Source organism: Mytilus edulis, chromosome 12, assembly GCF_963676685.1.
Source record: "Mytilus edulis chromosome 12, xbMytEdul2.2, whole genome shotgun sequence".
Taxonomy (NCBI): domain Eukaryota; kingdom Metazoa; phylum Mollusca; class Bivalvia; order Mytilida; family Mytilidae; genus Mytilus; species Mytilus edulis.
The window spans coordinates 3,475,444-3,501,515 of NC_092355.1; the positions used below are offsets into that span (position 1 = coordinate 3,475,444).

A 26,072-nucleotide genomic window follows, 5' to 3' on the forward strand; every position below is an offset into this window, starting at 1 on the left:
TTTCACTTAGGGATATTCTAAACTAAATTTACAAACCAAACTCTTAAAAAACATTTGAACCCAAATTTCCAGGATCTTCGATTTTATATTACAAAAAAATATATCTGAGAATTGAGATTTGTCAAAGTTTATGGAGTTCAGTGTATATCTAGATTTTTTTGTAGGAAACTAATAGTCAGTCAGGGGTACTACTTGTACAAGTAATCTGTATTTACTTGAAGAAGTAGAAATAAATAATAATTTATAAACTGATATAAGTTAATTATAATGTTTGAATTATCTCCCCTTAATTTTCTCAAAAATTTACTTGTGTAAGTTTTGAGGTGTAAGAACATGCGTTAAACAATTTTTCTCAAGTTAGGTCATAATTTTTTTATAAGAGTTCAATGTTTCATTTCATTAATTCATAATAAATATTCCAATGGTAAGTCTGGCTCCCCTTAGTCTTGTTAGTGAAGAATGATCACAAGCTGTCCTTTGGATTCATACATGTAATTTGTTTTCTTGTTATTTTGGTAATTGTGTAGGACTTAAAAATTGGTTGAATATTTTTTTCACTGTCAAAGACAGAAGTCGTGAACAGCAATGAACAGGTATCAATGATTTGCAGCATCAGCTTATTAATGTATGTGTGTTTTCATTTCTAATTTAGTCAGTTTGAAGACTTGAAATTCTCAGTTATCATGGTTATATCTCTATTCTTTATAACAATTGAAACAATTTGAATTGATGTCCTGATGACAATTTTTTTTAAGTGCTCAAAAGGTCATAACGTAGAGGCATCCAGTATTTGGCAATTAGTCAATAAGTAATTATATCTATTTAAGTGTCATATTTAAAGGTCAAAGTTTAAAGAGAATTTCATTCATAAAATCTGTCATATTTTGCATTATAGACATGATAGTTGATTAAAGCCTGTTTTTGGATGAACGACTTGTCAATTTTTTGGCCTCTTTGAATATTTTTTACGTTTTTGAAATTTGATATTTTAGTGGGTGTTATAGCATTTAAAGTTGTTTGAATATGTTCCTCTCTTTATTGCTACAAATCCAACAGATACATTTGAATTAAACTTACTGAAGATTAACCAGAATTTATTTGCTTTGTAATTTAAAATGATAGCACAGTTACATTGTACAAATATACTTGTTTAAGAAGCGTATCACATGATTTTTCTGTGGATGAAATTCGATTTCTTTATATTTTAAAATTAAAGGTAAGAAATTTATAAGAAAAAAATGATACAATTAAAGATTTTACCCTTAGATGTTGTAGTAACTTAATTTTATCTCATGATCATCTGTAACATTGACTTCAATTGATCAGAGCTGCATTTAATATATTACAAACTAAAAATTTTACTTTGAATTTCCAATTTATATTTTAACTTCATTTTATTGTTTTTGAGTCTATTTCGAATAGACCAAAAAAATATCATTTCTTATAATTTAATTCTAAATTCCATTTTAAACCGTAAAAAACCATGAAAAAACGTCACAATCACATGACTAAATTATGTCTATGGGCTGAGAACAAAATAACGTCAGCCAATCAGAAGAAGCTTTACATCCAAAATTAAATTATTATCATTTGTCACAGTTTAAATTTTTGTTCTGTATTTTTAAGCTTAATTTAATAGAATAAAGGATAGACATCTGCATCCAATTTGATACACTTAATGTATAAATAAGGAGATGTTTTATGATTGCAACCAATGGGTCAACTATCAACAAGAGACCAAAGAATGAGAATAACTTATCACAAAACAGCCTTCAACACTGAGCAAAACAATGGAACCCATTTTATGTAGTAAGCTGTTAAAGACCCTGGTATGTCAAAATGTGAGACAATTCATAAGAGAAAGTCGACATCTGGATTCGAGATATAAATGTGGTACATTGTAAATATTTGTTACCTATAGAATTTAGATCTTCCATTTACCTTATAATAATACAATAATTTCAATTACAGGTTAGAGAATTTCTGGAGGATGGGAGAACGAATGGTGCCTGTTTCATCCCAACGTGTTTCAAACATACATGGTACATGTACAGAGAAGATGTTGGGTTAAAAGTTCACATTGCATTTAGTTGTCACAGCGTTTAGATGAAGAACTACAATAACAATTTTGTAAAATAATATGGAAAAGTTCAATAACTGTTCCATGATCCTTTATATGAACACATCATTAACTGGAACCAATGATATTCTTGTTAGTATGGAAACGTGGCACAAACATTAATATACTTGGATACTCAAATAAACCTCTAGATACATTCTATGAAAAGCCAGTTTTAAAACAATTAACAGTGTTTTGACACCTTTTAGTTAAAGTGATTCTTTTAAACATGATAAAGCTTAAATGTTTTGGTTTCATATTGTTGTGTCTTTGAATTTTCACTTCAATGTTTTCCAAAATGGTGTTAAGAGAGGCAGCATTATTACTTTTGATAGTAGATATTTCATCCAGTCAGACTTGTTACAAAAATGCAACGTGCCAGTCACTCGGAACTACAACCACATGTCTTGGTGTTACCTTGACCTTCACTAATACATCGCTGGAATTCATAGATTCTTCAACATTAAGTTCAGTAAACGAAAAATTAAAACTCTGGGAGGGTTTGAAATATGTTCCCGAATGCTGGTCATTGGTGCAACCCTTTCTTTGTTCAGTGTACTTGCCTAAATGTGATGGTGGGCAGGTGGAGTTGCCTAGTAAAGAATTATGTAAGAAGATAAAATCACCATGTAAAATTGTTGAGATTTACCATGGAGCCTGGCCTGATTTCTTAGACTGTGATGAAAGCCATTTTGAGACGGGCTGTCCAGTAAGTTTATATGTTACATACTGTAAAATTCAGAAATTATTGTGTGAATTTATTATTGCCGTCTTTATAGAATGGACAAAAATGCGAGATCAAATATTGCGATTTTTCGAAACATCTTCATACAGATATATGTATCAGGCAACAAAATGGGAGTTCTTATTATTTGTGATACATCACCATTCGCAATATTCGCATTAATAAAAACCTCGCAATGATTTCTGAATTTACAGTTTGCAAAATGATATTTGTTAATGTATATATGTGCAGAAATCTAAGTTTTTAAGATTTTATCATGCATATCATGATTTAGCCAAAGAGTGCTATATATTTTATAATGAATTTATAAGTTACATGTTGTAATATTTATGATATTAGTAAAAGTTATTACATAAAACAATAACTTAATGAGTTACATTTTTTGTACTGAACATAAAACATTAATACAACACCTTATAAATTTCATATTTTTGTGATGGATAAATAAAATATTAATATTCAGAATTATTCAAAAATTTTAAATTGATTTATGAAACACTAACTTAAAATCTGTGTATTATAGTTTTATTTAAACATTGTTAAATGAGAAAACAATACGAAAATAGTTTTCCTTCCTATTATAAAATGTCAATTTCAGGTGCTATATAATCCGTCACAATTTCAGTAGCTAAGAACTTTTCTAAACACACCTGTGAAACCTATCCTATCTTTATACTAAACATTTATTTCATAAATCATGTGGTTATAATTTTGCCATCAGCTGATACATTGTATAACAATTACTGTATGCTTGAATATAAAGAATAGGAAGTATGAGAAAGAACAAAATCACACATGGTTTAAATTAATACTGAGTAACTTTTGATGTAATTCATGCTTAGTGTTTTGATTATAAGCATATGCTGCAAATGTTTGCACCTGTCCTAAGTCAGGAATCTGATGTACAGTAGTTGTCGTTTGTTTATGTAATATATACGTGTTTCTCGTTTTCTCGTTTTGTTTATATAGATTAGACCGTTGGTTTTCCCGTTTGAATGGTTTTACACTAGTAATTTTGGGGCCCTTTATAGCTTGTTGTTCGGTGTGAGCTAAGGCTCCGTGTTGAAGGCCGTACTTTAACCTATAATGGTTTACTTTTTAAATTGTTATTTGTATGGAGAGTTGTCTCATTGGCACTCACACCACATCTTCCTATATCTATTATGGTTTAAAGGTGAAGAAAATTCTTCAACACACAAAGAAAAACCGAAATGTCCTAATAAAGTATTATGTTTTCAAGTGCATTTTAAAATGTCTTTTTCCAAAGATTTAAATGCCAGTTAGGAAGATGACTCATATTTTTACAATGGTGTGGTTAGTTCAGCGCTTCATATACACATTCATGACATTATAGTTACTAACATGGCTATTTTTAAACACAATAATACCAATAAATTGTGATCTTAAAAGACATTTAAATTTATAATATTAATACATGTAATAGGTAAATTATTATTTTTGAAATTCACCTTTAAATATAGATCCAGATTGAAAAGATATTGATGAAAATTGAATTTTTATAGCACTCACTACCAGTGACAACAGAACCCAAAATTTGCATAATCAAAGTTATTGTTTTAAAAGTCTATTATGTAGCAATATTTTAACTAGCAATTCTTTAAAAGTCTCTTATAAAGTTTATATTACAACTTTTTAGATTAAAACTCTCAACTAGCTATATATATATAGAGAAAAATGATTTAGATGTCATACAAGCGCACATTGTATGGGATAAATCAATATAAAATAGGAAGATGTGGTATGATTGCCAAGGAGAAAATTCTCTACCAGAGACTGAATGATGTATAATTAATACAAGCACACATTTTATGGGATAAATCCATCAATATAAAAATAAGAAGATGTGTTATGATTGCCAATGTAACAACTCTTCACCAGAGACCAAATAATGTAGACCATGCAAATGATGTAGAAGCAATACAAGCACACATTAATTGGGGTCAAATCATCAAGATTTTATTTTTATTTGCCATAATTTATAATTCACTATTTTATTCCATTCAGTCACAAGCATATGATTCCTTAGATTTCAACACAGAAGGATCCTGTATATCTCCTTTGGTCAGGACAGAGGACCCAGAGAGCTGGTATGATTACGCTGAGGGATGTGGTGTCCAGTGTCAAAATCCATTATACACAGACTCAGAACACGACCAAGTTCATGCTATCATTGCTGTGTTTGGTTCTATATGTTTAGTCTGTACACTGTTTACTGTGGTAGGTTTATAATGTTTATAGGAAATACATATCCGTTATTTACAAATTAATTGTCAGGTTGAGACAAATGAATGAGCGATTTTAAAGAATTATATCCCTATGTCATTGTTGTTACAAATAAACTATTGATTTAAAAGAGCTATCTCCCTTTTGTCTTAGTTTACACAAATGAACCAATGATTTTGAAGACTTATGTCCCTTACGTCATTGTTGACACAAATAAACTATTTATTTTAAAGAGTTATCTCCCTTTTGTCTTAGTTTACACAAATGAACCAATGATTTTGAAGACTTATGTCCCTTACGTCATTGTTGACACAAATAAACTACTGATTTTTACAGAGTTATCTCCCTTTTGTCTTAGTTGACACAAATGAACCAATGATTTTGAAGAGTTATGTCCCTTACGTCATTGTTGTCACAAATTAACTATGGATTTTAAAGAATTATCTCCCTTATGTCATGGTTGACACATATGAATCATTGTTTTTGAAGATTTATGTCCCTTACATCATTGTTGACACAAATTAACTGGATTTTAAAGAGTTTAATCTCCAATATCATGCTTATGTCATGGTTGAAACAAATGAACCATTGATTTTGAATACTTATGCCCCTTACGTCATTGTTGACACAAATTAACTTTTGATTTTAAAGAGTAATCTCCCTTATGTCATGGTTGAGACAAATAAACCAGTGATTTTAAAGAGTTATCTCCACATCGCAAATTTTCACAATTATAGAACCATTGTAAAAATTCTGCATTTTAAGTTGTATTTGTGTACAAAATGCTTCAGAATCATATAAATATTTCTATCTTTCCCATGCACACAGGATAATTGGAGCAGGTATGTACTTCCCATTCCCTATCTTGTTTCTATCACTTTGTAAACTTGGAAATGTTCAGACCCTTTTACGACTACATTTTAAAAGTTACTCAAATTAAAAATGCATGAACAGAATATTTCTGAAGGTAAAGGATATACTAACTATATTGTACTTTAAAATAAACTTTTGAGAAGACAGCAATAAAAGCACCGCAAGTTTTCTTTGGGTGTTTGTTATCAAAAACTTTTTAGGCAAAAAAATAACTTTAATTTATACCTTTGTTCTTCATTAATTTTATTAGCCAAACATCTGTAACAAAACCTTAACCACAAAGGGTTTATTGTAGTCTGGTTGCTTAAACATTTGTAAAATGTAAAATACAAGTGATGAGACATTTTTACTGAAAAGATCTGTTCATTTTTTCCCTGAATACAATATAGTTTTTATTTCTAACTTTATTACTTTAATTCTCACGTTTTTATTGATGTTTTGTGCACAATTCCATGAACAAACTTTTTAATTGACCTTTCGCACATTATTAAGATACTTATTTTCTGGTGTATTTTATATTTCGAAAAGTGAAGACAACACTAGATATAAGGAGATGTGGTATGAGTGCTAATGAGACAACTCTCAATCCAAGTCGCAATATGTAAAAGTAAACCATTATAGGTCAAAGTGTGGTCTTTATCATGGAACTTTTCATTCAATAATTATATTCTATTGGTTGTTACTGATGTCAAGTTGTATATTGACTAATTTTATTTTTATTGTTGACAGAACTAATGCAGGGATCCTTGATATATTTGAAAAAGGCACTTAAAGTTTATATTATTTCCATGTAGTTACTTGTGAACAATTAAAAAAAATAGTCAATAGAATATAAATAAGAAGATGTGGTATGATTGCCAATGAGACAACTCTCCACAAGAGACCAAAATGACACAGAAATTAACAACTCAGGGGCAGATCCAGTCATTTTAAAAGGGGGGGGGTTCCCAACCAAGGACAAAGGGGGTAAGGGTTCCAACTATATGTCCCCATTCAAATGCATTGATCGGCCAAAAAAAGGGGGGGGGGGGTCCTTCAAAATACAGAAAATCCTGAAACAATACAGGGGTTAAGAAATATTGTTACAGCTCACTAGCACTTGAGGTTTAAATGCTTTAGTCCCAAGTATCAGGCTTGTGGATTTCTTTACCCCTGCAATATTTATTGTTTTTTTTGACAGAGAAAGAACAAAGCAAAAATACAACTAGAAACATCATGAACATGCAACAAAATGATAATGTAATAATGTTAACTCTATTGTGACACTGTCTTTGTATATTTCAGTTAACATTTCTGATTGATTGGAAAAATTCTAAGAAGTATCCAGCTCTGATCTTATTCTTCATTAACATATGTTTCTTCCTGTCCAGTATTGGTTGGATGGCCCAGTTCTCTGGTGGGGCTAGAACTGATATCGTCTGTAAGAGTGATGGGACCATTCGTGAAGGTGGACCACTGTAAGTAGTCTATAATGAGTTCTCGGGTTGGGCTAGAACAGATATCATCTGGTCATTTGTGAAGGTGGACCACTGTAAGTAATCTTTACCAATGTGCTCATTGTTGAAGGCTTTACGATTACCTATAGTTTTAAGGTTCTATGTCATTTCATGTCTGTGGAGAGTTGTTCTTTGGCAATTGTAACACGTCTTTTTATTTTTATATTAACCAAATTATCTTGACATACTACAACCATGAGAATAAATATTGAAGGTTGAACCAGAAATATGTGTAGAATAGAGAAAATAGAACAATGGAATACAAAAATAAAAATTTGAAAAAAAACATGTCAAAGAATTTAAAATACAGAAATGAAACTACTCATCCAGAATTTTATTTGTTGTTAATGATGCACAAATGTCAGATATACTTTTGTCCATTTCTTTTGGTAATAAAAAAAGAAGATGTGGTATGATTGCCAATGAGACAATTATCCACAAGAGACCAAATGATACCAAATTTAACAACTTAAGGTCACCTCGGACTTCAACATTGAGCAAGGCCCATACCACATAGTCAGCTATAAAGTGCCCGAAATGACAAATGTAAAACGATTCAAACGAGAAAAGCCTATTTAAGGTGGTACCTAACACTACAGGGAGATAACTCTGTAAAGTCAGCTAAACGTTTTAATAACCTTGCATTGTAAAAGGAATATTAAGCTTCTCAATGATCAAAATTGGTGGTTGTCAAATTACTATATAACCAGTGTAATTTTTCTGACAAAACGGTTGGTTCAAAATTTTTAAAATTTTTATACTTTTGTTAAAGTGTCAAAGTACATACTTTGACAAAATTTTATGAAAATTAAACGAGCCAAATTAATTTTAGTGAAAGTTTGGGTACCACCTTAATGTACAAAAAAGGAACGAAAAACACATGAACAAGCGACAAGCACTGAATTACAGGCTTCTGACTTGGGACAGGCACATACATACAGAGTGTGGCAGGGTTAAACATGTTAGCGTGATCCCAACCCTCCCTCTAACCTAGGGCAGTGGTGTAACAGTACAACATAAGAACGAACTATAAAAATCAGTCGAAAAAGGCTTAACTAATCAGATGGATACAAATAGAAATATGTGTAACAAAAACAGTATGAACATGGCCATGCAGGTACTTGTATATCCCAAGAACAAAAAGACACTAAGTACTGATCTGAGAGTACTGGCATTTACTGACACTTAGTTCAAACTTACTAAAAACTAATAAAAAAAAATCATGCATCTAAGACTTTTTCTTCATTTACAGGACAGGAGAAAAATGCATTATGCCCCTTTGTTTTACTTGTTTACAAATCTTTTCTTCATTTTTAGAACAGGAGAAACTGCATTATGTCCCTTTGTTTTCCTTTTACCAAACCTTTTCTTCATTTTCAGGACAGAAGAAACTGAATTATGCCATTTGTTTTCCTTTTTTAACAAACTTTTCTTTATTATGAGGACAGGAGAAACAGCTTTATATCCCTTTGTTCTTTTTACAAACCTTTTCATCATTTTCAGAATAGGAGTAACTGCATTATTTCCCCTTGTTTTCCTATTAACCAATCTTTTCTTCTTCCTTTTTAGGACAGGAGAAACAGCATCCTGTACATTTGTTTTCATACTAGTCTACTATTTCTTCATGGCTGGTGCTGTTTGGTTTGTCATGTTGGCCTATGCCTGGCATCTGACCTTCAAAGCTCTTGGTACTCCACGTGATGATCTCTCCAATAAAACGTCCTACTTCCATCTTGCCAGCTGGAGCATACCACTAGTCTTAACTATTGTTAGTTTAGCTGTTTCAGAGGTGAGTCCACCAGCTGGAGTATACCACTAGTCCTAACTATTGTTAGTTTAGCTGTTTCAGAGGTGAGTCCACCAGCTGGAGTATACCACTAGTCCTAACTATTGTTAGTTTAGCTGTTTCAGAGGTGAGTCCACCAGCTGGAGTATACCACTAGTCCTAACTATTGTTAGTTTAGCTGTTTCAGAGGTGAGTCCACCAGCTGGAGTATACCACTAGTCCTAACTATTGTTAGTTTAGCTGTTTCAGAGGTGAGTCCACCAGTTGGAGTATACCACTAGTCCTAACTATTGTTAGTTTAGCTGTTTCAGAGGTGAGTCCACCAGCTGGAGTATACCACTAGTCCTAACTATTGTTAGTTTAGCTGTTGGAGTATACCACTAGTCCTAACTATTGTTAGTTTAGCTGTTTCAGAGGTGAGTCCACCAGCTGGAGTATACCACTAGTCCTAACTATTGTTAGTTTAGCTGTTTCAGAGGTGAGTCCACCAGCTGGAGTATACCACTAGTCCTAACTATTGTTAGTTTAGCTGTTTCAGAGGTGAGTCCACCAGCTGGAGTATACCACTAGTCCTAACTATTGTTAGTTTAGCTGTTTCAGAGGTGAGTCCACCAGTTGGAGTATACCACTAGTCCTAACTATTGTTAGTTTAGCTGTTTCAGAGGTGAGTCCACCAGCTGGAGTATACCACTGGTCCTAACTATTGTTAGTTTAGCTGTTTCAGAGGTGAGTCCACCAGCTGGAGTATACCACTAGTCCTAACTATTGTTAGTTTAGCTGTTTCAGAGGTAAGGCCACCAGCTGGAGTATACCACTAGTCCTAACTATTGTTAGTTTAGCTGTCTCAGAGGTGAGTCCACCAGCTGGAGTATACCACTAGTCCTAACTATTGTTAGTTAAGCTGTCTCGGAGGTAAGGCCAAACCTAATTGATTTTTAGCTGGTGATTTTTGTCGAGCCTTCGACTTTAGTCGAAAAAGCGAGACTAAGCGATCCTACATTCCGTCGTCGTCGGCGGCGTCGGCGGCGTCAACAAATATTCACTCTGTGGTTAAAGTTTTTGAAATTTTAATAACTTTCTTAAACTATACTGGATTTCTACCAAAGTTTGACAGAAGCTTGTTTATGATCATAAGATAATATCCAGAAGTAAATTTTGTAAAAATAAAATTCCATTTTTTCCATATTTTACTATAATTGGACTTAGTTTTTTCTGCGGGGAAACAAAACATTCACTCTGTGGTTAAAGTTTTTAGAATTTTAATAACTTTCTCAAACTATCCTGGGTTTGTACCAAACTTGGACAGAAGCTTGTTTATGATCATAAGATAATATCCAGAAGTAAATTTTGTAAAAATAAAATTCCATTTTTTCCGTATTTTACTTACAAATGGACTTAGTTTTTTTCTGCGGGGAACCATTACATTCACTCTGTGGTTAAAGTTTTTAGAATTTTAATAACTTTCTTAAACTATCCTGGGTTTGTACCAAACTTGGACAGAAGGTTGTTTATGATCATAAGATAGTATCCAGAAGTAAATTTTGTAAATAAATAAATCCATTTTTTCCATATTTTACTTTTAAATGGACTTAGTTTTTCTGCGGGGAATCATTACATTCACTCTGTGGTTAAAGTTTTCCTGGGTTTGTACCAAACTTGGACGAAGCTTATTTATGATCATAAGATTGTATCCAGAAGTAAAGTTTGTAAATAAATAAATCCATTTTTTTCCATATTTTACTTTTAAATGGACTTAGTTTTTCTGCGGGGAACCATTACATTCACTCTGTGGTTAAAGTTTTTAAAATTTTAATAACTTTCTTAATTAAACTATACTGGGTTTGTACCAAACTTGGACAGAAGCTTATTTATGATCATATTAGATTGTATCCAGAAGTAAAGTTTGTAAAAAGATTACTCCGTTTTTTCTGTAATTTACTTTTAAATGGACTTAGATTTTCTTACAATCATAAAATAGTAACAAGAGGAATATTTTTATTGATTTTTTTCCTCATTATTGTTGAGCCTGCAATTTACAGCAAAAATAGGCGAGACACTGGGTTCCGCGGAACCCTTACAAATTTTTTTTAAAGAAAAGTCACTTTACTGTATCCCACAGAAAAATACCTATATTCTGCATACAGTTTTAAATAACATCACAGATATAATTTTTTTTTAAATACATGGAAAAAAACAAAGCAAAATAGAACAAAATTAGGTATTTACATCGACAATCACTTTAAACTGATTTCTGGCTCTGGATTGTCAAGACAAGAACGAAAATGGGATAATTATTCAGGACACTAAAGACTATTTAAAGGGTAGAACGACATTCTTATATTAAAAAAAATAGAATACTGTAATAAGATGACTTACTTACTAAGCAAAATGTCAAAAAATTTAGTACCATATTGGGAATTCCTCCCCGAAGAGGTTGTATTCACATTTAATAATTTAAGAAATGATATCAAAAGTCATATAGGTACAAGGAGACAGGACAATATTTCTAAGCCCTCTCTTTTTTATCAAAGTCTGTTATTATTTTGTTTTCTGTTATATTCCATTATTTTCGTGTTTCTCTATACTTTGAACATATGTATCTATATATTATAAATATTAAAGTGTTTTTAATTTTCAAAAAAAAAAAGAATTAAGCTGATACAGTTTACATTTGGAAACCAGACCAGTAATTTCTTGTCTCTTTGTTGACCGTGGACATGGTGGACAAGTAAAAAACTGTTGATTGACAATGTTAATTTAATTAATCATATTGAAAAATCCTCAAAATTTATTAACCAAAATAGAAAAAATATCAAATAACAAGATGAAGAATTTAAGAAATGATATCAAAAGTCATATAGGTACATGGAGACAGTTCTAAACTGCATCATGATCTCACAGTTGCTGCGAGTGGGGGTATCTATGATCACTAGATAACCTCTCTATTTTTGTTTTGTTCGAATGCTGTCACTTGACATATACCCTTTTATTCATAGCTTACAACTCTCCAATCTAACACCCTCCATAAGACTTGTCTCCATACTCTCTTATTTGCTTGTTTTTTCACCAAGAATGTTTATTTTGTTGCTTATAACATTACAAGTCAGATGGATGTTGCCATTCCAACTCTGTTCCACTAAAATTATTATGATATAAAAAATGACTTGAAAAAAAACCAGTAGTTACAAATAATATTGAAAAAGTTCTCTTTCAAATTTTCACACACCCTTCCGTTTCCTCCCCAAAAAGATAATTAAAGAACCAAAAAGAAAATAACATGACAAGGTTATTGTATGATTCCCACCTCTTTAATCATGTTAACTTTTCAAAAAGATATGTAATTGTTAGGTCAGAAAGAGTTTGCACATTATATTAGAAGATGATAAAGTGGAAAAAGTTTGAATTTCAAGAGTGACAACAACCAACAACATTTTGGAAGCTGTCGGGTTACATCAGATATTAAAATTCCAAATTTGCCTAATGTATAAATACACTTGTGGTCAAGTGTTTCATTAAATGCTATTTCCTTTTCTTATAATGAATTTTATCAAGTGTCTTATGAGTGGAAATCCATCGTCATTATTTTTCTGACGTAATAATGAAATAGAGCTGTAAACTGTGGGTGTTTATTGTTAGAACATGAATAAAAAACGGTCAAAAATATGATGAAGTATTAAGAGTATAGTAAGAAAGTTATGGAAAAGTTTGGTGTCACTAATGATGAAATGAAACTCATTTATACACTTCCATTTAAAACTACTACAAATAGTAGAGCACAGTGGTTCCAATACAGGATAAACCACTTAGTTTTGACTACTAATTATTTCCTGGAAAAGATAAAACTTGTACAAAGCCCTCTTTGTACTTTTTGTAATATACAACCAAAAAAATTATACACTTATTGTGGGAATGTGAAGTACAAATTTTGATACATGGACTTCATCTACAGCACACATAACACTTAACTATAATTGTAAGACTTTTGTATTTGGTATTTTTTATGTTAGAAACTGTGTTGTACAAAATAAGATATTGCTTTGTATTAAATATTATATTTATTCAAGTCGATGTTTGAAAAAAGTTCTATCACTTCAGGCACTCAAACATAAGTTAAATGATCTGTACTGTACTGAAAAAACTGTAGCTATTTACAAACAAAAACAAGAACAGTTTGAGAGAGAATGGAATAGCTGGCACTTTCTGTGTTTATACTGAGAACAATCACACAAATACACAAGACTTTTGTTTTTTAAATTTGCTAATGAAACCTATAAATCTGGCTCTTTACTTTCCATCTTTCTTGAATCAGAAACCATATAATGGCAGTAATATATAGAGCAAACCACAGATGACCAATTCTTGGTTTTTTTTCCTGAAAATTACAAACTTGTATTTGTTTTTTTGTTGGATTTTTTTTTTCTTTCTTTTTTTGACAAATTTTTGATTTTTTTATTTTATTTTTCTCTATCAATTTTTTTTTCTTCAAAATTTTACTATAGAAATGAAACAAAACATAGACAAATTAGTTTGCAGCAGTAAACTAAACTGTTCTTAAGAATAAGTAATTGTAAGAAGTATTAAAATTAACTTAGTTATAATTATCTGCATTGTAAAGAATAATTTATATACCTTTGTATATTATCATGATTATGAATCGTGCTTTGATAAAATGAAATAAATATAAAAAAAAAGAGTTTAACTTAGGGCAGGAGTATTATTAGTAAGTAATTCACCTTATCGCTATTTGTCTGCCATTACTGGACATCAAAAAAATTCCCTAAATTTTGACTTCACAATAGAAAATGTCTGACTCAACAATGGCAAAGTATTGTATGATGTCAAGAGTTCAAAGTGTCACAGATTTCTGGGTCAAGTATCTCCGATTCTTAAATAGTGATAAGGTCCTTGGTCATTATGTGTAAAAGTATATAAGTAATGGGTAAACAGGAATGTTCATATCTTTTTGTTCAAATGTTCAGATCTGAATAAAAAAACACACACTGTATCATATTTTTATTTTCCTGCATTTTGTAAATTTATTATTTTTATTATTCAAAAGGACACGATTTATGAAGATGTTGTTAATTTTTATTTCCTGAGCAAATATTCTAAAATCCTGCTTGTAAGCTGAAATTAAATCATGATTATTATCTAAAAACGTATATAACGCTAATATCCAACCTCATATTGAGTGCATCACTTTCTCTAGAAATTGTAATAGACCTCCTTTGAAAAAGAAACCTCTGATCCTCTTCTTATTTAGATGTGATGAACGTCTTTTTGCACTTTTGGATGATTTATTTATAAATAGCGTCATTAATTTTTCCCCAGAATATGGTATTACCCATTACATTGTATGGGTATTGAATATATGATTGTTTCTGAATATGTTGATACAAATCCAACGGTAACTCTTTTGGTGACAGTTTCTCGTAGAAAACCAGAAGAACAACATTTTTTCCATTCCTTGAATGCATACTTTCCATTCTTGCCATGTTAAACTCAAACATACAAAACTCGGACTTGATAAAAGATTTAGTTATTATACAAATTGTTTTCCGACTGTTTTGGATAGCACTGATCATGTTGTTCATTATATCATGTCCGGGAATGAAATCTCTTTCATGAATACACAGTTTCAAGTTTCTGTCTAGTTCTAGATTTTGTATGCAGGCATCAGTAACAAATAATCGATTTTCATCTTCATAAGAAATAAATGCATCATAACTGTATTCACTTGCATCTTCTTTGTTTTTGTTTGAAATATATTTCATCTTAGCGGTATAATAGATATAGCGGAGTTTCCATCTTTGTCTATATATAGCTACTGCTACTAAAAGTATTGAAGCAGCTATAATGCCAAAAACAGTCAATAACAAGCGTAAACTGGATAAACTGGAATCACCCTGTGTTTTTATACAGTCTTGTTCTAGATAAAGTATTACTCTTTCAAATGAATATGCTTTTGAAATGGTTCCATTTTCATAAGTACATTGATATTGTGAAAATTTAATAAAATTTTGGCCAATTTGCTTCATCCACTTCAAGAATGGAACTGTATAGCAGTTGCAACGAAGTAGATTATTACGAAGATCAATTCTTGTATTGGTGGTTTTGTTAAGCAGTCTATCAATTTCTTTCATTGACTTCTTATTTAAGAATTGTATTCTGTTGTTTGAGAGATTCAAAATTTTTAATTGTTTTAAATGAAAAAGTTTAAAACTAATGTTAGAAAGAAAATTATTACTTAAGTCAATGTATTTTAGATAAGGTTGACCTTTAAAAATATCTGTATTAAGTTTATATATTGAATTATGTGAAAGACATATGTTTTCAAGGTTACTTGTATGTGATATCATGTAGCTGTTGTTTGCTAGATAACTTCCAAGACGATTATGTTTTAAAATAAGTGAAACAACCGAATTTAGATTGAGAGCTGTCCAAGAGAAATCATTCCCGGTCAAGTTTAGAATTTGTAGACTAGGTGGTAAATTGATAGTTGTCTGTGAATAAACACATTTTGGATGGAAGTCTTTAATGTTGGTTAAGTGTAATTGTTGAAGAGATGTGATGTTCAAATTTTCATTTATTGATTTCCAGATACAGTCATTATCAAAAGTATCATAAAAAACCACATTTTGTATTATAAGGATTTTAATTTGTGTATATGACAATTCAAAAATTATTTCTGGAATATATAATGTGTGTGTCATTAGGGTCGAGGCAGAAAAATCAATTTGTAAAAACTTTAACTTTTTGAGTGTTGCAAATGCTAAATGCTTAAAAGTAAATGATTTAAAGTAAAGAATGTATAAATGTGTTAAGTTTGGTATATATTTGAATGTGATGTTACAAACACTGAAACATTTATCTTGACAGTAAATATGGACAGAATACAGATTCGAGAGTTTAGAATACTTTTTCCCAAAAAGATATGTGCCTTCATCATGTTCATAATGACAAAAATAAACATCCAACTCTAAAATTTCTAGCTTTTTTAAAAATGCAATTTTTTTATCTGAAAAAACAATCGAATCCGTGTTGTTTCGAACTGAAAGTATTTTAAGTGATTCCAGTGGCTGAAAAGTTTTTGCTGGAAATCTTGCTCTGCTATTATACTTCAGTTTGTTATTGTTGAGTTTAAGTTGTACCAGCTTCTGAAGTCCATTAAATGCATGCTCTCCTATTGAATCTAGACAATTGAAGGATAAATCCAACACAGTAAGATTTGTCATATTTTTAAATACATTATTTGGTATGTACTGGATCCAGTTGTGTTGTAAATTGAGATGAACAGTGTTCTTTGGTAATTGTGGAATTTGAGTCAAACTCTTGTGTGAACAATCCACATGTAACTCTCCATTTTGATAATGTTTTGCACAAGGAAATTTACTCCATTCAGCCCTGTTCACATCAAAACAGTAACTTCCATACAACAATATGAGGATGAAGTTGTAATATAGACTCTTTACCATGATGTTCTGCCAAACACTTTTCTGTAAAAGATACAATTGAATAACAGGAATTACTGTGAGATTTTTGTTAATGCAAATATTGAGTATTGCAACAATAAGAATTGCATTCTGATAATAAATTGTGTTTTTTTTTTTGTGTTTACAAAAATGGCATTGGAAGTCATAGTTGAATATCATTAAGCTTTTTGATTAGAAGTTATGGATTATTCCGTTAAATGTAAAAGTAGAAGGGGCAGATAATTGAGCATCAAAATTTAACATTGTTTTATAATGGTCATGTCAGATTCCCAGGAATAAAAAAAACAAAGTTATCAAAATTTGCTTGAGTAATTTTGAAATCAGTTTTAAGGGAAAGCAGACATGCTGTTTAAGGTTGCATTTCTGTAAGTATTGACAATGCAATTTCCCATAGGAACTCCTTTTGGTTTTACGGCTAAAACTGTACCACTTTTACTATGAAGTTTTGAAAAAAATCTTATCCTAGAATTGAAAGTTAATATGCACCACAATTTTTTTACAAGGTCAACATATAGGGCTGTGCAGCATATTTTCAACGTTTATATGCCCTGAACTTCTCAGAGTTTAAACTAACAAACTAACACTAATTTTCTCGTAACTATCCCTACCTCGAAAGAAAGGTTACCACAGATTTCAATGTTAGCAATATGCACATGTAAATTTACCGGTAACATTCCCAAGTTATGTCTCTGTGAGATGGAACACAGAGAGCATAACTTGGAACCAGTATGTAAACAAAATTAATTTGCTATGAATATTCAAGATTTCCCCAAAAGAGGCGTGTTTTGAGAAACAGCTGTATTTACAAAGTGCAACCTATAGTGGGTAATAATCCATCAAAGGGCTGAATATAAATTGCACTCTCACTACTTATCCATCATCAATGATTTTCATTAAATGACAGAGATTTGTATATTGCTGTAGTGTTTGACAGGAATGCATGCACTTCCATGTTGTATTAAGAGGGGAAATGGGATCTTTAACATTTAAAGTTTTATTGACTCTGGACAATTCAGAGCTTGACATATGTTAAGACACTTGTTTATTGTAGAATCATTATTTTTTGTTGGATACCAATTTTCGTGGTTTTCATGGTTATAACGGAATGTCCAATGAATTACAAATTCTCTAAAGAAACGTATGCAGACATTGAAAAGTCCACAAAATCATATATCCACAAAAAGTTCTCCTAAATCCATGAAAATTGATACCCAAGAAAATAATTGAATCCACAGTTTTAATGAAGACTAGTTGGTGCTCTCAAAGCCTCTTTAGGTATTTTTGTTGTTGGGTTTCTGTCACCAACACAAACCCAACATATATATTTTTGGGAAAGGTTATAACTCATTGTGGCTGAAATCTTACATGCAAAATCATCTTTGCTTTCTCCACTCTGCAAAAACATATTGCCTCTTTTCATAACAATTTTGATTGTTCAGATCCATTTAAATCAGATGTAAATAAAATATGCACATTATATCAATGAGCTATTTCCTTATATGTAAAGTTATTTATAAGTTAATAAACAATCTTACCGTTAAGTGAAGTTTACCTCATATAGTATCAGATAAGAAGATGTGGTATGATTGCCAATGAAACATCTATCCAACAAAGCATGAACAGCTAAATGTGGTTTTAATTAAGTAACCACAAGTAGTGATACCAAGTAACAATTCATTAGTACAATATAGAATTTATTTATTGAAGTGATTTAGGAAGCAAGACAATTGTTTATGTATAATAATCTGTCTTTTAATGGTTCAATTAAAACAAGTATTCCTTAAAACTTGAGACACTTATGTATAAGTGGAAAATTGATTGATGGTTTTTCCCCAAATAAAGGACCTACATTTGTTTTCACAAAGAGGTCATACTTCCCTTGTATATGTGACATTATAAAATATGGACCCGTCTTTTTCAAAATGACATTTGAGTTGATACTGTATGAAGATTATTTATTCCAATTTTTATAAAAAAAAATTACTGATTAAATTAGATAAATATACAGCAAAAAATGCCTTTTTTTCTAAAAATCTTTGAATTTTTAATAAAAATGAAATATTTCCAAAGAATTCTTACATAAATTAAGAGGATACTTTTTTAAAGAAGATATTCTGAATCGTTTTACAAAAAATCTGCATGTGTGTATCTTTTGAAACAGAACAGTTTAATATGTTTGAAATGTCCAAGTAACCAAAATTTTTAAATGTCTAGAATTATGACCCCATGCATTTATATCTAAATTTAGCACATGAAGGTATATTTTTTATTATATTTTCATGATTTTTGAATTGACCTGTATGCAAATTTTTCGTAAAAAATCACTCTGGGATCGAAACTGTATTGTATGCCCTTAAAGAAAGTGTCAAAATCTGAATGATTGATACCTCATGCAATATTAATATTAAAAGCTTTTTAACGCTCTGGCATATATCTATAGAATCAAAATCTCATTAAGCAATATGGTATATTCCACTCTAAAAGTGGAGACTATATTGCAAATACCTTAGATTTCCACCAGTCCGTCCGTCCGTCAATCCAACAAATATTTTCATCACATGTTTATCATAAACTACTAGACAGAATCACTTCATATTTTTTCAGGGGTGGATGCATTGATCGTCTAATAATAAATGCACGCAATAATTTTTGAATTGACAGTATGGTAAAAGTATGTACTATGAACCTTAGAGGGAAAATTCAAGACATTTGACTGGGAACGGAGTTTTAAATATATTCTTACACTTATCTTTTGTCACTTAATGATGAAATCAATTAAATTCTACTTCTAAATTATTTTTTTTTATTATTTTCTCCAGATTGATGGTGATTCAGTCAGTGGTATATGTATGATTGGTTATCAAAATAAAGGATACAGAGCTGGTTTCCTGTTAGTTCCTATTATACTGGTTCTGATAGTAGGCATGATATTTCTTGTTAAAGGTAAGCTTTTAGATAACATTCTTAAAATATATATATAGACCTGTCTGACGTCATTGTGGTCTGTCTAAATGTATAAATAGACTGGTTATTCCTTATTTAAGGTTACTTCTTATTATAATGAAGAGAAAGATCATTTTGGGGTCTTGGTGGCCTAGTGGTCTAAGTAGTTACTACTGTAATCACTAGCCAGTCAACACTGAGGTTGTGAGTTCGAACCTCCCTCGTGCAGGTGCACTCAACTCCAATCTTAATTGACTAGGATTATCAGTTTTCCTGTTGAAGTTCGATGGTTTTCTATGGGCACTCTGGCTTTCTCCACCAATAAAAACTAGCCGCCACAAAATAGCCTTAATGCGGTGCTTAAAAGTGGTGTTAAAACACCAAAAATCAAATCAAATCAGAAAGAACATTTTATAATGTGAAAAAAAAAATTAATAGGTTACTTATTTTCAGAAATTTTGTGTTTTTTTGTGAACCAAATTTCTGTGTTCAACAAAATATAAATGTCAAATAGGCTTATGTACAAAATTGATTAAAAACAGAAAATTAAATATCCATGAAAAAATCAATCTTCAATAATAAGACGTGTTTTTATTTTGCTTTTAATAAAGAAGTAAATGAGTACTAGTGCTTCTAAATAATATAAACATAAGGATATGTGGAATGATTGCCAATGTGATTACTGTACACGAGACACAAAATGACATAAAAGTAAAAACTTTCAGGGCTAGGTCACCGTAAAGCCGTCAACAATGAGCAAAATCCATACCACATAGTCACCTATGAAAGGCTATAGCTAAAATATGACACATGTAAAAAAATTCACGAAAAACAAATACAAAGTTAATATAAATTTAGTAGTTCTTTTGAGGAGACCTCAGTCGAAAGGTTGGGTTGTAAAAGATTGTTAATTATTTCAGCATTTAAGACATTATGGGCACTGAAGGTAGACTGTTTATTATTTCAGCATTTAAGACATTATGGGCACTGTAATACATTGTTTATTATTTCAGCATTTAAGACATTATGGACACTGAAGGTAGATTGTTTATTATTTCAGCATTTAAAACACTATGGTCACTGTCATATATTGTTTATTATTTCGGCATTTAAGACATTATGGGCACTGAAGATAGATTGTTTATTATTTCAGCATTTAAGACACTATGGGCACTGTAATATATTGTTTATTGTTTCAGCATTTAAGACATTATGGGCACTGAAGGAAGGTTGTTTATTATTTCAGCATTTAAGACATTATGGGCACTGTAATATATTGTTTATTATTTCAGCATTTAAGACATTATGGGCACTGAAGGTAGATTGTTTATTATTTCAGCATTTAAGACATTATGGGCACTGAAGGTAGATTGTTTATTATTTCAGCATTTAAGACACTATGGGCACTGTAATATATTGTTTATTATTTCAGCATTTAAGATATTATGGGCACTGTAATATATTGTTTATTATTTCAGCATTTAAGACATTATGGGCACTGTAATATATTGTTTATTATTTCAGCATTTAAGACATTATGGGCACTGAAGATAGTTTGTTTATTATTTCAGCATTTAAGACATTATGGGCACTGCAATATATTGTTTATTATTTCGGCATTTAAGACATTATGGGCACTGAAGATAGATTGTTTATTATTTCAGCATTTAAGACATTATGGGCACTGTAATATATTGTTTATTATTTCAGCATTTAAGACATTATGGGCACTGAAGATAGTTTGTTTATTATTTCAGCATTTAAGACATTATGGGCACTGTAATATATTGTTTATTATTTCAGCATTTAAGATATTATGGGCACTGAAGGTAGATTGTTTATTATTTCAGCATTTAAGACACTATGGGCACTGTAATATATGTTTATTATTTCAGCATGTAAGACATTATGGGCACTGAAGATAGATTGTTTATTATTTCAGCATTTAAGACATTATGGGCACTGAAGGAAGAATGTTTATTATTTCAGCATTTAAGACATTATGGGCACTGCAATATATTGTTTATTATTTCAGCATTTAAGACATTATAGTCACTGTAATATATTTGTTTATTATTTCAGCATTTAAGGCATTATTGGCACTGCAATATATTGTTTATTATTTCAGCATTTAAAACACTATGGTCACTGTAATATATTGTTTATTATTTCAGCATTTAAGACATTATGGGCACTGCAATATATTGTTTATTATTTCAGCATTTCAAACACTATGGTCACTGTAATATATTGTTTATTATTTCAGCATTTAAGACATTATGGGCACTGCAATATATTGTTTATTATTTCAGCATTTAAGACACTATGGGCACTGTAATATATTGTTTATTATTTCAGCATTTAAGACATTATGGGCACTGAAGATAGATTGTTTATTATTTCAGCATTTAAGACATTATAGGCACTGAAGGAAGGTTGTTTATTATTTCAGCATTTAAGACATTATGGGCACTGCAATATATTGTTTATTATTTCAGCATTTAAGACGTTATGGGCACTGAAGGTAGATTGTTTATTATTTCAGCATTTCAGACATTATGGGCACTGCAATATATTGTTTATTATTTCAGCATTTAAGACACTATGGGCACTGTAATATATTATTGATTATTTCAGCATTTAAGACACTATGGGCACTGTAATATGTTGTTTATTATTTCAGCATTTAAGACATTATGGGCACTGAAGGTAGATTGTTTATTATTTCAGCATTTAAGACACTATGGGCACTGTAATATATTGTTTATTATTTCAGCATTTAAGACACTATGTGCACTGTAATATATTGTTTATTATTTCAGCATTTACGACACTATGGGCACTGTAATATATTGTTTATTATTTCGGCATTTACGACACTGTGGGTACTGTAATATATTGTTTATTATTTCAGCATTTAAGACACTATGGGCACTGTAATATATTGTTTATTATTTCGACATTTAAGACATTATGGGCACTGAAGGTAGATTGTTTATTATTTCAGCATTTAAGACACTATGGGCACTGTAATATATTGTTTATTATTTCAGCATTTAAGACATTATGGCCACTGAAAGAAGGGTGTTTATTATTTCAGCATTTAAGACATTATGGGCAGTGTAATATATTGTTTATTATTTCAGCATTTAAGACGTTATGGGCACTGAAGGTAGATTGTTTATTATTTCAGCATTTCAGACATTATGGGCACTGCAATATATTGTTTATTATTTCAGCATTTAAGACACTATTGGCACTGTAATATTGTTTATCATTTCAGCATTTAATACACTATTGGCACTGTAATATATTGTTTATTATTTCAGCATTTAAGACATTATGGGCACTGTAATATATTGTTTATTATTTCAGCATTTAAGATATTATGGGCACTGAAGGTAGATTGTTTATTATTTCAGCATTTAAGACACTATGGGCACTGTAATATATTGTTTATTATTTCAGCATTTAAGACGTTATGGGCATTGAAAGTAGATTGTTTATTATTTCAGCATTTAAGACATTATGGGCACTGCAATATATTGTTTATTATTTCAGCATTTAAGACACTATGGGCACTGTAATATATTGTTTATTATTTCAGCATTTAAGACATTATGGGCACTGAAGATAGATTGTTTATTACTTCAGCATTTAAGACATTATGGGCACTGAAGGAAGTTTGTTTATTATTTCAGCATTTAAGACACTATGGGCACTGAAGGAAGGTTGTTTATTATTTCAGCATTGAAGACACTATGGGCACTGTAATATATTGCTTATTATTTCAGCATCTAAGACATTATGGGCACTGCAATATATTGTTTATTATTTCAGCATTTAAGACATTATGGGCACTGAAGATAGATTGTTTATTATTTCAGCATTTAAGACATTATCACTCTAAGACATAAACCCGGATTTCCTAATATTTTTCTATAAATCTATCTCAGCATGTTATCAGTAATCAGTTAGATATAAATTATGTGGACACACTTTCTTAGTGATTCACTAATTATAACCACATGTGGATCACAAAATGATAAGCTATAAATTTATATTTCTCTGTGTCTTTCCTCCTAGCTTCATTGTATTTCTGAACAATAAATTTGAAGAAAAAAAAATCCTAAAGAAAAAATATATATTTAAAATAATAATATGCATGTTTAGTTTATTTTGATGTTATGGACAACTTTCCCTGCATTTACACGTATATGAAATAATTTTGTTCCTCACCTTTTTTTCTACATTTAATAAACATAAATAACTTTGATTTCTTTCAAACTGCTGTGAAATCAGGGAAAATTAAAAAGTTACCATAAACGATTAGCCTAACTTTGAAAAATGATCTGGTCTATGCCATAGGTATTGGCCAAAAGACAACTTTTTTAGCCCTCCCCCTTTTATTTAAATCTGGTATTTTTCTTAGTTTTCTATCAATTTCGATTAAATTTACGGTTTTTTATACTATATCAAAATAAACATGCTCAAATTAAATTTTAATTGCTACTTGCTTTTAATTCTAAGTTAACTTTACACAGCTAGAAATTAACAGAACAAAAACTCCAGATGTTTTTAAAAAGGGGGAGGACTTTAAAAACTCCTTGTCTTTAAGTACTATGATCTATGCATGATAGAGCCCTATTCCAAAATTAACTTAAGAGTGACGGCAAACCAGATTTCCTGCAGAGGTCGAAAGCGGAACAGTCGAACAAGTATGGACTCAACATTTAAGCTTAAAACAGCTCTGAATTTGGATTGTGATTGAATATTTGACGTAGCATAGGTTTGTGACACAAAATCAATGTGGTAAAAAGAACTGATTTTCATTTAAAAAAAACCCAATTTGATTACCAGAAAACGAAAAAAATCAATTAAACCTCCAGATGACAATCCCCCCTTTTTCTTCAAAACAATATAGAATGTGTTAATCAATGTGTTCTCTTCTTTTCTATCATACCCATAATTGTTTGACGACATCAGATTTATGTCATCTTTTTTTAAACAGGTATAACATTTGCTACTGTGCCAAACAATTAATATATTACATACTATAAATTACAATAAAAACTTAATCACTTTAAAATATTAACATTAATTATGATAAAATTACTGTAATAGTTTTCTGTTTTTATTTCAACTTCTGATGTTAACTTTCAGTTGTTATCCATTTGTTTGATGTGTTTGAACTTTAGATTTTTGCCATTTGATTGGGGACTTTCTTTTTTAATTTTCCTCAGAGTTCAGTTTTTTTGTGATTTTACTTTTCACATGATCAAACTTTATTATTCAATTTCTATATCAATATTCACTATAGGAATCATTTATACACATTTGTAACTGTACTGAAAATGATATATATATTAAGTATGATAATATGTATGTGACCAGTTATTTGGGGGATTATGATCAACAAACCCAGCATGATGCATGGTCTGGGGTAATTGGCATCAGCATGATGTCTGATAAGACCAAAGCTACAAAGTAGCTGGAAATTCGGGCTTATGTCTTAGAGTGTTATGGGCACTGAAGGAAGGTTGTTTATTATTTCAGCATTTAATACACTATGGGCGCTGTAATATATTGTTTATTATTTCAGCATTTAAGACGTGATGGGCATTGAAGGTAGATTGTTTATTATTTCAGCATTTAAGACATTATGGGCACTGCAATATATTGTTTATTATTTCAGCATTTAAGACACTATTGGCACTGTAATATATTGTTTATTATTTCAGCATTTAAGACATTATGGGCACTGTTATATATTGTTTATTATTTCAGCATTTAAGATATTATGGGCACTGAAGGTAGATTGTTTATTATTTCAGCATTTAAGACACTATGGGCACTGTAATATATTGTTTATTATTTCAGCATTTAAGACGTTATGGGCACTGAAAGTAGATTGTTTATTATTTCAGCATTTCAGACATTATGGGCACTGCAATATATTGTTTATTATTTCAGCATTTAAGACACTATGGGCACTGTAATATATTGTTTATTATTTCAGCATTTAAGACACTATGGGCACTGTAATATATTGTTTGTTATTTCAGCATTTAAGACACTATGGGCACTGTAATATATTGTTTATTATTTCAGCATTTAAGACACTATGGGCACTGTAATATATTGTTTATTATTTCAGCATTTACGACACTATGGGCACTGTAATATATTGTTTATTATTTCGGCATTTAAGACATTATGGGCACTGAAGGTAGATTGTTTATTATTTCAGCATTTAAGACACTATGGGCACTGTAATATATTGTTTATTGTTTCAGCATTTAAGACATTATGGGCACTGAAGTAAGGTTGTTTATTATTTCAGCATTTAAGACACTATGGGCACTGTAATATA

The 26,072-nt window shown here is 30.6% G+C and overlaps 1 protein-coding gene across 2 annotated transcripts in view; it reads left to right on the forward strand.

Moving 5' to 3' along the window:
* The window catches only part of LOC139499478 (protein smoothened-like), a 42,077-nt gene that overhangs the window by 2,040 nt on the left and 13,965 nt on the right, over positions 1–26,072 (forward strand). For both annotated transcript variants that reach the window (XM_071288155.1, XM_071288156.1), the window contains exons 2-6: positions 1,972–2,828; positions 4,890–5,102; positions 7,266–7,438; positions 9,047–9,266; positions 19,576–19,699. In XM_071288155.1, coding sequence (XP_071144256.1) covers positions 2,406–2,828; positions 4,890–5,102; positions 7,266–7,438; positions 9,047–9,266; positions 19,576–19,699 — 1,153 coding nt within the window. In that variant the 5' untranslated portion in view covers positions 1,972–2,405. The remainder of the gene's footprint in view (positions 1–1,971; positions 2,829–4,889; positions 5,103–7,265; positions 7,439–9,046; positions 9,267–19,575; positions 19,700–26,072) is intronic.